Genomic DNA, 15442 nt, shown 5'->3' with positions numbered 1-15442 from the left:
AGTGTACTGCCTAAGGAAGGCCCTATTGGTTCAGCGAGGTTTCTCATGTGTAAGAAATATGGTGCATACGCAACTGTGTATTGTGACACGTGGGTCGGGATGACCAAAGCTTGTGATAGGCCTTTCCCAACAATAGGGAGTTTTAATGCAGAGGTACTAAATACTGTAAAAGATAAAGTATGGTTGATCAAGTCAACGAAAAAGAGAAATAGACATAATGATTGTTTAAAATTGTGGCAAATGGAAGGTAACACGTGGCAGAGCAGCGAATGCAAACCGGAAGTAGGCGTGGCGAAAAGCGCGCGCGAGGCGGATGTAACATTGAGAAGCGTGGCGAACTCAGCGCAAGCGCGCCCCCGCCACCTTATGTGGCGGGAGGGGTAAGTACAGCCGTTGTTAAAACTGAAAATAGAAAAATTACTAAGTTGTACCCTGTTTTAAATCAGTTTCAATCAAGTGTATCTGAAAATGAAGATGAACCCACTGTGATTTCGGCCATTGCCCATGCTGTTAATGTACTAGAGGCTCAGCGCAAGTATGAGAAAATGTCTGAGATAGGTGAGAGTAGCGTGATCACTAGGAGTGAAAGTGTTCTAAATCTAGGGCCTGTAAATCCTGTAGCGTCCCCTGAAGTTAGTGTACCAGAGGGTGTGTTCCCGGTCCGCACAATATCGGTTCCCAATGGAAAACTGGATAAGGATGGTGTAGTTCTTTAAGAAATGTTACAATGCATTGTCCCTGGACTAGATCAGAATTACGTTCCATTATGACTGAATTGCCAGACCCTAGAAAGGAGTTAGCTAAATGTCAGAAATTTGTTAAAGACTTAGGGAACGCTCACGAACCAACCAGTAAGGATTGGCGGGTAGTGTTGAGGGCGTGTCTTCCTCCCAATACTAACATACAAAAATTTATTGAAGATTGTTTGTTGGAGGAAGATGACACCTTGACTGATGAGATTAACCAGCGGAATATAGAACAAATTGTCAAACACTTAGCCATCTGTTTTCCAGTGGTAGTAAATTGGAGTAAGATTTTCACCATTAAACAAAAGGATAGTGAAACTGCCTCAGATTACTTTGCTAGAGCTATAACAGCGATCGCACGATTTACTGGGATATCCAACATAAGTGAAGATCCACATCACAGAGAGGTAGCTGTAGGAGTACTGATGGACGGCCTTAGAGAAAATTTAAAGACGAGAGTACAAACCACATTACCTAATTGGAGAGGCGTCACGGTAGACTCTCTTAGGGAGTCTGCTGTGGAGCATGACAAGAACCTTTTTAGAAAAAGGGAAGAGAAAAGTGATAAGTTAATGACGGTAAGTATACAGGCTCTAGAAGGGGTGCACACACGACCACCAGCATACAACCCATATAACAGGAAACCTAAAGTGATCAGGTGTTTCAACTGTAACGAGGAAGGACATTACGCTAGAGAGTGTAAAAAGGAAAGACTCAATACACATAGGGGTGGGTCACATAGATATCCTCCAAGGAAGGATTCACATAGACTAGAAGACTCACATCTACCCGCGCATATTACGGCAGCAAATGCTGCGCGGGAAATCAATAGTCAGCGCTAGGGGTCAGGTCATACCTGTAGTCTACAGCCAGTGAGGTTAACTGAGAGTCAGAGTGAAGAACCAACAATGATAGTTGACATAGCTGGTAGGAAACAAACTTTTCTTGTAGATACAGGGGCGGCCCGATCTGTGATAACCTCTCCTTTCAATCTACAGGTGACCAGTAAAACTATTCTAGCTGTGGGGGTAACAGGAAAAGTGTTACATTATCCTCTAACTAAACCCGCTGAAGTTACTATCGGCCCTCTGCATACTAAGCATTCGTTTCTCTTAGCTGCAGCAGCTCCTACTAACTTGCTAGGGAGACTTGTTATGTAAAATGGGATGTGTCATATACTGTACTTCAGATGCTGTGTTCCTAGATATACCCGAGAAGGTTGCACATGAGGTACAGGACATATTGGACACCCCTCAAAGGTTAATGTTACACTCTCCTGTTATAGAACAAAGTCCATCTCAAGTAAAGGGGATGTTGCTGGAAATACCAGGTTCCCTATGGACCAGAGATGGACAGGACACTGGACTGATGGCAAACGTAGCCCCTGTCATGGTCAATCTAAAAAGTGGTAGGATAGCTCCAAAAAATCCCACAGTATCCATTAAAACCGGAGGTGGAACTAGGGGTATATCCTGTTATTGAGAGGCTGATACAACAAGGGATTTTAATCCGTACGGCCAGTACAGCAAATAGTCCCATTTTCCCTGTGAAGAAGAGTGGGGGGAGGGGCTATAGATTAGTCCAGGACTTAAGGGGAATTAACAAAGTTGTTGAGAGCCAATTCCCCGTAGTGCCGAATCCAGCTGTCATCCTCATGCAGATTCCACCGTCTGCCAGTCATTTTACTGTCATTGATCTATGTTCTGCTTTCTTTTCAGTCCCTCTTCACCCTGACTGCCAATACCTTTTTGCATTCTCCTACAGGGGAGTGCAATACACATGGACCAGACTACCCCAGGGGTTCATTGACAGCCCCAGTATTTTCTCCCAAGCCTTACATGACTGTTTGCTATCCTTTCAACCCCACAATGGGTCTGTTCTAATTCAATATGTGGACGATTTGTTGTTGTGCTCTGATTCTTTTATGTCATGTTTACATGATACTAAATTGTTGTTGCTTCATCTTTCACAAACAGGGCACAAGGTGGCAAAGGATAAATTACAGCCATGTCAGACTAAGGTCAAATACTTAGGACACTGCCTCACTAAGGGGCTAAGACACCTGACAACCGACAGAATTGAGGCCATACAACACATGACCCTGCCACAGAGGCAGAAGCAGATTCGTACTTTCTTGGGGATGTGTGGATACTGTAGGTCCTGGATCCCAGGTTTTTCTATTCTGGCATTACCATTGCAGGAGCTAGTCTCTTCCTCAAAACCAGAACGTGTTGTACACACAGAGGAGTCAGAGCAAGCGTTCTTTAATCTTAAAGATAGTCTGACAAGAGCACCTGCATTGGGAATACCTGATTATGAAAAGCCTTTTAAACTATTTTGTACAGAAGCTGATGGTTGTGCAGCAGGTGTCCTCGCTCAGAAACATGGTGACGCTAGCAGACCGGTAGCATACTACAGTGCACAATTAGACAATGTGGCAAGATCACTCCCAACATGTCTCAGAAGTGTAGCAGCAACGGCCCTTCTAGTAAGTAAGAGCGAGGATGTAGTATTAGGACATAATTCAACCATCTATACACCCCATGCTGTATCAGCTCTGTTAAATTCAGCCCAAACCAGACATGTTTCTTCAGCTAGATTCACAAAGTGGGAACTAGCCTTGATGGCACCCTCAAACATCACCATCAAACGATGTAGCACCTTAAATCCAGCTACATACCTTCCGTATGTGTCTCTAGAGACACAAAGGGTGGGAGATGAGGAGACCCTGGTTGATGATGAGTTAGGCAAGAATACTGACACGCATGACTGTATGGAACACCTGAATCAGACCTTTACTGCAAGGCCCGACATACGTGACACCCCCTTAGAAAATGTAGATTTTACGTTTTATACAGACGGAAGTTGCCATAGACAAACAGAGACAGGAGAGCTATGTACTGGTTACGCTGTTATAGACGATCAGGATGTGGTAGAAGCTGAACCCCTTGGTCCACCTCACTCAGCCCAGGTGGCGGAACTAGTAGCACTAAGGAGAGCGTGTGAATTGGCAGAGGGTAAATCAGCCAACATATATACTGACTCTAGGTACGCCTTCGGGGTAGTGCACGATTTTGGGGCCCTTTGGCGTCTTAGAAACTTTACGACAGCAGCAGGTACACCAGTGGCACACTCACAACACATAAAAGGACTTCTGACAGCGATACAGTTACCCAGAACAGTAGCCGTCATAAAGTGCAAAGCCCATTCCTTTGAAGAAGACCCAGTGTCATTGGGCAACAACAGAGCAGACGAAGCTGCTAAATGGGCAGCAGGGCAACCTATGACTGTATTGACCAAGACTATGATGGTTTTTCAGACATTAGACATGCAGAAATTAATTGAAATGCAAGATTTGTGTTCCCTGCAGGAAAAGGCGGTCTGGAAGGCGAAGGGATGTGGTCAAGAGTCCTCAGGACTCTGGAGGGATGGACAAGGTAAGCCTGTAGCTCCCCGAACATACTATCCAAGCCTGGCTGAAGCAGCACACGGCCTGACTCACCTGGGTAAAGAAGGTATGCGCAAACTGGTGAGAGCATACTGGTGTGCTCCCGGATTTTCCTCTCAGGCTGGTAAGAAAGCAATGTCATGTCTTACTTGTTTGAGGAAAAATGTTGGGAAAACTATTCCAACTGAGCCATCCCACATCCCTCCTACAGACGGACCTTTTCAGGTAATACAAATTGACTATATCCAATTACCACCGTGCAGGAATCTAAAGTATGTGTTAGTGTGTATTGATGTGTTTTCCGGTTGGGTAGAAGCATATCCGGCAGCCACTAATGCTGCTGTGTTCACTGCAAAGAAAATTGTACAAGACTTTGTGTGTAGGTTCGGTATCCCTAGAATCATTGAAAGTGATAGGGGTACCCATTTTACTGGTGATATCTTCCAAAATATGTGTAAACTCATGGGAATCAGTAGCAGACTTCACACCCCTTACCGACCACAAGCCAGTGGTAAGGTGGAGAGAGTAAACGGTACTATCAAGAACAAACTGGGTAAGATAATGGCTGAAACTGGGTTGGCATGGCCTGAGGCTTTGCCGTTGGTCCTCCATAGCATTCAAACCACTCCTAGACCTCCTCTTAATCTGTCCCCCTTTGAGATACTGTTCGGACGACAACCTCATTTGATCGTGAGTCCACAAGACGACTTGAAGTGTAATAATGAAGTGACTGTACAATATCTTATAAGAATGAGTAGACAGCTGAAACAACAACAACAAAAACTAAAAATGCTGTCACCTGGTATGCCAGAGACGAACTGTCATGATGTTGAACCTGGAGACTATGTTATGATCCGCAATTTCTTACGTTCAGGTTGTTTAACAGACCGTTGGGAAGGCCCGTACCAAGTGCTGCTGACCAGTACTACATCACTGAAGGTTGCAGAGAGAGACACTTGGGTCCATTCCACCCACTGCAGGAGAGTCCATAATCCGGAGAAAGTGCAAGACAAAACTCAGACCGACGACATAGAGCTGTCACTCGTCAGCCTGTTCCCGGAGACCTAAAGCCTGCAGTTGAGACACCTGAACCAGAGACGTTGCCTCAGAACTATCTTTCCAGCGATGGAGTGGCGGTTTTTGTTTTTCCTTTGTTCCAGGATTTTCCTTGTTTTTACTTTTTCTAGGACATTCTATTTTTGTGAAGGAGGATGGAGGACGGAGGAGAGTTCTGGGAGTGATACGGATGAAATGGAGGCCGAAGAAAAGTTAATAGGACACTCTGAGCAGCCCATTATCAAACTTGGTCCAGGGGTTATGAAAAGGTCGGCTAGCTCAGGAACTCGGAGGCAGTGTGAGGGGCTATTGTCTGATGTGTATTGTATCTGCAAGTTCTGCGACTCCCTAGTTGAAGAGAGATGCATCCAACGATGCCAGTCCCCCAGTACTCTGAATATGGGCGGGCATCCTTTGGAGGATTATCACTCCCTGGTGGGTAAGGTGCTAAACCAAACCGAGTGTTGGGGGTGTGCTCTCACGTGCCTCAAGGGCAGCATAACATAGGACTAGTGCCATTCCCTCTAAACATTTCCGAAGTACTCGAATTAAGGGGTGGGAGGCCCATAGAAGGGAGGTACAATAATACTAGGTCCCCTAGTCTGACGCTTCGACAATACTCCATAGGCAGATCTTTGCTGTGCCTAAACATATCTCATGCAAAGCGCCTAGAGAATTGGGAGGCTGACCTATCAGATCAGACAATGGCTCGCCACACTCATTTTAGAGGAAGACTCACAAGGTCACTACTAGGCAGGAATGTTGATGGAAGTCACAAGTTAGGGCGTATAACCAAACATAAGAAGGTATCCATTGGAAAAGTCTCTACAGATAAATGTAAAAATATCATTAATGCCGACACTTGTCTAGAGCAGATGGAGACACTAGGCATGGGTAGTTTTGTCAAAACTCTGTGTGATATAATTCATGGGCATACTGTTCCTTATGTTCTCCCTGAGGATGTGTATTTTGTTTGTGGAAGAAAGGCTTATTCCTGGGTGACTCCGAGTTCCAAGGGCTTGTGTTTCTTAGCTAAACTGGTTCCTGAAATCATGACTATTACTCATGAAGAAATGGTTGGTATTCACAAGACAACATCACCACCATACATACACACACAGTATGAACACCGTGGCAAGAGAAATATGATTCCTGGTGAGGAACCCATAGCTACAAAATTGATAAGTGAAACTGCTGGTTTCCAAGTTATGGTTGCTCTAGATCTCACCAAGACCGCTCGGGGAACATTCAACTTTAAATATATACAAGACCTAGCCAAATTAATAGATAATATCACCGAGATGTATGATGACACTTTCAGGTATACTGGAAGGGAGCTACAAGCGTACAAGAAAGAGTTGGTGCAACATAGACTGGTACTAAATTATCTCACCTCTATTACTGGTGGGTACTGTGTGACACTGGCCACCCAGTTCGGTGTCAAATGTTGCACGTACATTACGAATAGAACGGATGACCCTAAAGAGGTTATAGACCGGAAGATGGATGAAATTTTGCAGCTGAAATGGGAATTTCGAAAGAGCCATAATTCTTCGTTATATGAGGTCGGGGAAAAGGTGGCGGGTTGGTTCTCATGGTTGAACCCAGCAAAATGGTTCTCCGGTCTGGGGGAGTGGGTACAGGAAATGATTGCGAGTGTAGGTAAGCTCCTTCTCCTTATACTGGGTGTCACCTTAGCAATTGGTTTAGTTGTCAAATGTGTTCCTACTGTGTTGAAGTGTGGAAAATGGTCTCATAGGAGTAACACTGAGAAAGAGACTGAAAGGGTGGTACCAGATACCGAGATCATGGTCTGTGAAGAAGTATTGTATAATCCTGAACTTGAAACGGTGATTGGGTGATAGTTTATTACACTATCAAAGGGTGGAACTGTCGAAGTCAGTAAATTGGATAAAGTAATTTCAATTAAAGTCTAGCAAACTTGGTTGTCTTTGTCTGAAAAGAGGCGTACGGTACGCAACGGCGTACAAGGGCACGCTACGGCGTGAAAGGGCGTGCGCATCCACTACACGTGGCAGCAACAGTAATCGGTCTTTTACCACACATTCGCACAAACACGAATACTTATGAAATAGTACACATTAATGGTAGTTGCAACACATAGTCAGTTATGTCGAAATATAGTTGTATTTATATGTTATATCAGAGTTACATGCATATTAGTGAAATACACGGAATGGGTTGAAGGAATAACATCATGAGTGGTATCATACTGAACCTTGTTACATATCCTACTGTTTGGTTTACTCTGCGAGGGAGTCGCAGAGTGCATACACAAGTTATGAATGATAGGGAATTATGAACTACTTAAGACTAAGGAATCTTGGCGGGAAGAGCAGAGCATACCCCCTGCTGAGATGACCCCCTCCTTTGGATTCCTTTGTATGAACTGGCCAATGATGACGACCCCTTGGACATTCCTGAGACCTGGACCAATAGATGCAAGCTATTCCATCTTCATTGTATTACTGTATGTGATTGTGTATATAAGCAGCAGCTTGTGATCCTGAGTGCAGACTTCTTGTCCCCAGACTTCAGGATTGAATGACTGCACTGGATCCAGAGCGCCTGCGATAAGTAACGGCTGTATTTACTATTACTTCGCTTGAGCATATTATTCTACTTACTTGCGAATAAATCTTTGTGCTTTGGAAACACAACTCGAGGTTCGACAATCGTTATTGGTTAGCGACGATACGCACATAACAGTCTTTAAACACACACACAATAAATTTAATGGCTGTGTGTGTGAGGCTTTTTAGGTAAAAAGTATTGACGTGGTCTACGACATAGTCAAGTTCAGTGGGGTTTCAAGTATTTTGCACTTCTGAAAGCAGTGGGTTTTTGTGTCAGTAATGAATGTAGAGCAACTTATTTGAGATAACAAACAGATACACTACAATAGACTGAATCCAGATACAGTTATGCAGAGAGCTATCAAAGCCCCAGGACAGTGGCACTGCAACAGGACTACAATTTCTGTTAAGCCCTGGACTGGAGTAAACCTCTAGGAATGCTGAACAGGCTCAGTGCATCCCTCTCAACTCCCCAGCAGCACGGCTGCTTATTTTCCCGAGTGAAGTGCCGCAGTGGAAGATACAGGATTGGAGATTGTGATAGTGTAAAAAGCCCTACCTGTTCTCAACCCCGTCCACCTGCCAATCACACCACTCCATCAGCAACTGCTCGCCACATCGTTTTTTCCGGTCTAGGGTGAAGACAGCAACAATTACTTGGGAAAGAGTACAGAGATGAGGGAAAGAGGGAATGTCCGAGGTGATGGGCGGGAGTACAGAAACTGCACTCTACTCCTGTTGCTGACAGTTCAATTTTGTTCTGGGCCTGGGCATGGTACTACAGCTATCTGCGATAAGGAACAGTCCCATTCCCATATCTTACTCACCAGTGGTGAGGGCCTAATCAAGAGTGAAACGGACGGTACACACTCACCAGGGGCAGGCTGGACTGGGCGACAGGGGGGCATATGTCCCCCAAGGCAATCCCATTGTGGGTTACCTTGGGCTGGGTCAATGGAGTTTTTTCCTTTAAAATGTTCTTAATAGGCTGCTGAGTCAAGTCTTGCCCCCCAGGCTAAAAATTTTCAACCCTCCCCTGATGGGCACCATCTCTTCTTGATGGTTGATTTAGACTCCCAAGAATGGCTTCTAGGAAAGGGGCAAAGTATAACAACCCTCCCACAGGACTGTATCATTGCTAGTATTTACCACCCACACTAGTATTAACCACAACTACAATAGCAGCGACCTGGTCCTATCAACACTCTTTGAGACTGGTATGCTGGGCCACTATAACTTCTAGTATGATGTATTGTGTACTAATCTAAGACATCCACAATACTATACAGCCAAATAAGAAAGTACCATACAGTAAATTCACAGGCCAAAATACCAAAAACCTACCTTTAAAGGGGGCCGGACTAATGGATCCTATACCGGGAGCACGTCAAGAGCCTACCTTTAATGGGGGCCTGATTAATGAGTGCTATATTGAAAAGAGTGCAGGGAAACCAAAGGGACAGAAAAAAATGTAAAAAACTCCCCCCGTCTTTCCTTACCTTCTTGGCACTGGTCCTCTCTGCCGGGCGCCGTCCCTCAGTCAGTGAGTGGAGGGGAGGAGACAAGAGCGCCCCATCAGATGTTGGAGGGGAGGGCGGCGGTGGTGATCCATAGCCCCTCCCCCTCCCTGTGGATCGATCTCAAGCTGTGCGGCGGCCGTTTAAGGTATGCTCAGCGGTCGCCGCACAGTTTTAAACTACAACAGTCATTGTTTTTAATTTTGAGGCGCCCTGCAGAGCCCGGCGCCCTAGGCAATTGCCTAACCTTGTCTAATGGGAGCGCCGGGCCTGCCTATGTGTCTTGTGTCCAAATGTGAGAAATAAGTGTGCAGGTGCAGGCCTGTGTCAAAGATCTTAACTTCTTCTGGCAGCTTTTGTTAGCAGCAGGAGGAACCGTGACTGCTAAGTGCCTTCCCCCTGCTGCTTCTCCTGGAGATCGCTATCTTCTTGATTTGATCCTGATATCTTCTTTTGTTTTAGCTTGATAGCGTTGTCTTCCCCCGTCGTCCGTCGCTTCCTTCTCTTTTCTCTTAATTTTCGGTGTTTTCTTTGTTGATCATGAAGTTCTCCTTCCTGGGTCTCCGTCGATAGACTAAACCACCGCAGCTCGCAAATGCTTAATAAAATCACCAATCCAGGCTTGCCGCGGTGCTGAGCTTCAAAAGGCCTGCGGCAAGCTAATGTGTGTTGATCAGGTAAGCAATCTTCAGTTCGTTCTTGCATTCTTTTCATAACAGCACAGAGTCCCATCTCTCTGTACAGGGGCAGAGCAGATTTAGCTTGGCCCCTGGGCCACCCATAGGACATTGGTTTAGGTCCCAGTCAGTGTTCCCTCTAAGCTGAGCAATCTGGAAAGGAAAGAGTTAAAAGGTCACTCTAATGAGGGCTCCACCCAAAAGGTTTGCATTCACAATCTGCAGGATGTTTCCTAGTAAGATACAGGTTTAACTCTATCATTTCCAGATTTCTCAGCTTAGAGGGAACACTGGTCCCAGTCCCAGCTAACCCCCCTCTCATCAGGTCTGCCAAAATATACTAGCGTCTAGGACCCACCCTCTCTCACGACGCAAAAAGAGTACAATCACCTTTGATTCTCCACTTTGAATTTTACTGCAGATTTGGCTATGTTAATGGATAAAAATTTGGGAGTTGACATGACTATCCATATATCACTTTGTTAAGCATTTTACCCTTCAATGCAAAAGGAGATGACAAAGATCATTTGTTTATATAAAGCTCAAATGATCAGAGGATTTGCGGGCACTGTTATTAAATTTTCTGCTTCTTTATGATTGAAAAGTGACATTTAACCTTTTTAGCTTCTCTATAGCACTATAGCACTAAAGGTTAGCTGTGCCGCAGACTGCAGCAATAACATTGTTTCAGCAAAATAAGAAAAAACAAAAAACTAACAGTAATTGTGTTTGCCTTGTAGTGAATAGGGAAGGGAGGAGGTTGTGAGAGCCCTGACTGCTATCTTTTCAAACTAATTTACTACATGTAACTGACGAGTACATGAGCCAAAAACAACTTTATTATATAGCAGCAGAAAATGAATAACAATAATTTTCAAATTGCCTTACAATCAATGGAAGGATATGAATTAAATGCATTGTGTAACATTCCCACTTATATTTTATTTGCAATTGAATCACATGCATTTATCTGCATGTATGTTATGTAATAACAAGAATACACAATTAAGTAATATGAAAGATAAAAATAGCATTTAAGCTGGACTCACATTGTGTATTGTGATATGTGGCACAGATGCAACAGGTAAAATATTTCTTAACATGGGAGATGGATTTGATGTATCTTAAAAGAAAAAAGTGGAAGAATACCAGATTATGTCATGATCTTGTAAAATAAAAAAACAATATTCTATTATTATAACTGGAAGCAATCAAATAAATATAAGATAAACAATAAATAAAATGTCTGCTGGTACCAAATTTAGTTACAATTAAAAAAACAAGAACCAAAAGGAATTTCCTAGGTGCTTACAAAAATATATATTTAATCTGTATCCTGAATATTGCAAGTCAACTCATCATAGCGGGGTAGAGCCACATCCCTCAATATAGTAACAAACAGAATAAAACAAAAGGAATGGCAAGTACTATGTATTAATTTGTATATATAAACAAATCAATTAAGAGAAAATATATGGCAGAAGAAAACACAAAAGGCTCCTAACTATGAAAACTATTTTAAGTTAATTCAAAATCACCTAGTCATACATAAAACCCCACAACATGACAATCTACATATAAAAACAGGAATACATGTATAATGGATATAATCATTAAATGAATAGTATGCACTTGGAAATTAAGACTAGAGCATCTCAAATTATATATTTTTTTAATGCATCTAGTTTTTGAATATAATGTCAAAAGTATTATCAAAATTTAAACCCCATAAACAATTGCCTTCTAATAAAATTGATACCTGTAAAACTTCTAATGTTTTCACTCCTTTCCAAAGTTGGAAGGTTGTAATGAAACTTTTCTTCGGGGTGAGATAAAAGTTGGTAGGTTTTTATTTCTCCAGTGTCAGGATTATTTACGTACAGAATTTTACTGTTCCCATTCTGACACAATACATGAAAGAAATAAACAAACAGTGTGAATGATTGGAAATAACTTTTATCAAAGCATTTAAAGTTCAAAATTAATATTTTATCTCACTTATTCCCTGTTTATTCAAAATCCATACACAATCCTTTTTTATTGGTGGGGTTGCAGCCTACGGAGCACTGAACATTCACTTGAAAATGTACACAAAATGTTATTATTCATAACCATCTGCATTATATACCAATTGCAAACATTGTATCTATACAGTCCAAATACATAAAAGACAACATCTACTACAAAAAAACACTTGAGGGTATATTTACTAAACTGCGGGTTTGAAAAAGAGAGATGTTGCCTATAGCAACCAATCAGATTCTAGCTTTCCTTTATTTAGTGCATTTTACAAAATGAAAGCTAGAATCTGATTGGTTGCTATAGGCAACATCCCCACTTTTTCAAACCTGCAGCTTAGTAAATATATCCCTTGATTTCATTGTATAAATGTAATAAATACTCTCAGGATGAATGAATGAATGAATCTCAGGAGTTCCTCTTGGTCATGGAGCTTGATCATTAAAACAAATGATCATCCAAGAACCACTGTATTTAAACACCATGAAAGAGCATGAGGGAATCCCATGAAAATGTGCATGCTCAATTAAGCAAACGTTTTATTAAAGAGGAAGTAAAGTCACCATTTGACAATTTGTAAAGTCTCTGTATTAATTATCTCAATAATGTAAAAGAAAAAAATTGGGGTGGTTATACTTATCTAAATATGCCCACTCTATTTCACTGTTAGGAGGGATGTGCTTCTCTAACGAAAGCAGCATAGTTTGAGTAACAGGTTTGTAGACTGTGTGGGTTGAGGGATTCATATACAGCAAAGTATCACTGATGTCACATTAGCTTGAACCATTGCATTCTCAACTTTTTGACCTGCATGAGATCCCATCAGGAAACTCTCCTAGATGTGAGAGAAGCCTCAGCTGTCTGTAGTCAAATAGGGAGGTAATACTTTATTTTTTAACACAGCTGCAGAAGAATGCCAGGGTAACGCTAAAAACATTATTTTATCTTTGTACCTCATGTCTGAAAATTTACATTTTAGGGTTTAGTGGTCCTTTAAGCATCCAAAATTACTGGGTACTCCTAAGTCATAGTTGCCTACTCCCAAATTTGAAGGCGATTTCCCAGACTCCAGGGAGAGCAGAGCTACCTCCCTTTTGAAGTGGACAGTGGCGAGGCTTAATGACACAATTCCCGTCATCCTGGCTCCACCCACCTTTATTATTAGCATTATTACATCCTAAATATATTAATTCCCATTTACAAAAAGAAAATGGACATACAATCTTAATGAAGTAAATGTAATGTTGTTGACCTAATTTATATATGTGTTCGCAATAATGTGACTGTCTTTTTTATTTCTTGTACCTTTAAATGCTGTGGCACAGTTTCTTTACATTACCATAGTTACCATTTACAGTCACATGACTGCTTGCACATCTTTTTATAGTGGGCCAGACATCAAATCCTGGGAGATGGAGCAGGTAGTTGCACAGAAAGGTTCAGTGATTTGCAAAAGGGCTATGATTCGTTATGGTGATATAAAAACATACAATTTAAATACTTCATACATGTAACATTTATTAATAGAAGCCCATTCACAATATTTTGTAATTTCACTGGATACTGATGCACTATTTGAAACAAATAATATATGTTTGTTTCACATTGTACACTTATTGTTCACTATATACACTTTAATGTGCATTAAATGTTATGACACTCCTTGTGGATTGTTAGAAGAGAATAACTATCAATCCTACACCTATTATAAATAATTATTATCAGCATTATGTTGCACAAAACATTCAGATAAATGGAATAATTTAAATGGTTACATATCAGATCTCTTGTTTTTTAACCTGCTAATAAGATGTTTGAATTATGTATTCTAAAACTTGAATGATGTGGAATTATATGCATTTTTCTGGATACGTCATTAAATTTTATTAATGATGGTGAACACCCATGTTGTATCCACTGAATTACATAGTAAATGGACATATAATTACCATTGAATTACAGACATTTTGTTGAACGTATGACAAATCTTCCAAAAGTTCTTCATTAGACATCAGACTACAGCTATTATCATCCATGTTCACATCTGTAATACTTGCAACAGCTGTCCTCAGTTCTGACTGAAAAAAACCCAAGTAAGATTCTGGATTGGTATAGTAAACAATATAAAATTAAACAAAATAATAGGTTACAGGATCTGGTCCAACTTAATTCTATTGAGTAGAATAACCAACCAACCACTATTTTATTAGAAATAGAACATTAAAAAAATCCAATGAATCCCAAATAACCAATGAAGTGCCACTTTCCATGGCAAGAAATACCATTCCTCTTTTGAAATTTCTACAAGCCTGATTTTTAATAAAATAATGATGGGGTATATTACCCTGGAAACCAGAAAAGTCACCAATACAGTACAGAGAAGGACACTGTGGGTAAGTTAATCTGCTTTTTTTTTTTTAAAAAAAAAAAAAGGCCCTTCTGTACCTGCTGGCTTGGTACAGGCCACCTTGACTCAGCAGGAAAACATTCATCTTACAGCCAACAGCAACGTATACCTGCAAGAGGCACACTAAGATTTATGCCATCACACAGAGCCAGTATCAAGAGCAATTGGTTTTTAAAGAAGTAATAAACCATTTAGCCAAACTGACAGCCTCATCCACTCATGAAGAGAAACCAATTCAAGTTAGTCTTTTCTTCCAAAAGATAACCCCAAATAAAGATGTGGAAGCAAATTCATTGCCTTTCAAAAGAATGGCATAACACAAGAAATGGCCAAAGGAACAGTGGGGCATCATTTCGGAGCTGTTTCTCTACATAGACACACAGAAAGCTTATTTCTGTCTTGGCAAGTCTAAAGCCGCTGATAATGCAACCTCAAAGGGATAGATTCGCAACAGAAATGGAGTTTCACCTGTTGGAAGGGTTTATCAATTTTACAATTGCCGACAATGTGGAGGAAAATTGATGTATTATGCAACAACTAGCTATTCACAAAGCCAAGAGACTAACTTAAATTTACTACAATGACTTGTTCTTTACTATGGGATACTTTTTAAAAATCAAAAAACAGACAATGCCTCACAGTTGACCAAAGTAAATGCACTGTAAATACACCAGGATTTCCATATTCCTTACTACTCACAAGCTGCAGGGGTAAATGAGCGAATTAATGGATTGTTAAAGGAGCAGATATGTAAGCTTATACCCACGCACACAAGGAAGAAATGGGATAAACTGTGTTTACACAGCCTTTGACATGCCTGAACAATAGGCCTTTGGCAGGTAGCACACCATTACAGAAAATGACCACACAGGGGGAAATTCAGCAAGAGAAATTGGTGGTCTTAGGGGAAGACAGGAGCTACAGTAAAAGTACAGCACTTAAAATATCAGTAAAGACTAGCCCATAGGAAACCCC

General features: G+C 41.5%; 1 protein-coding gene across 1 annotated transcript in view; it reads right to left on the bottom strand.

The window, feature by feature from the left end:
- The window catches only part of LOC142104108 (protein lin-54 homolog), a 67191-nt gene extending 55243 nt beyond the window's left edge, over positions 1-11948 (bottom strand). The window contains exons 1-2 of the mRNA XM_075188597.1: positions 11801-11948; positions 11091-11164 (exon numbers count right to left, since the gene is read on the bottom strand). Coding sequence (XP_075044698.1) covers positions 11091-11144 — 54 coding nt within the window. The 5' untranslated portion in view covers positions 11145-11164; positions 11801-11948. The remainder of the gene's footprint in view (positions 1-11090; positions 11165-11800) is intronic.
- Between the last annotated feature and the right edge of the window lie 3494 nt (positions 11949-15442).

Source organism: Mixophyes fleayi, chromosome 10 (assembly GCF_038048845.1).
Source record: "Mixophyes fleayi isolate aMixFle1 chromosome 10, aMixFle1.hap1, whole genome shotgun sequence".
Lineage (NCBI taxonomy): Eukaryota > Metazoa > Chordata > Amphibia > Anura > Limnodynastidae > Mixophyes > Mixophyes fleayi.
This window is presented reverse-complemented; position numbering and strand designations above follow the sequence as displayed.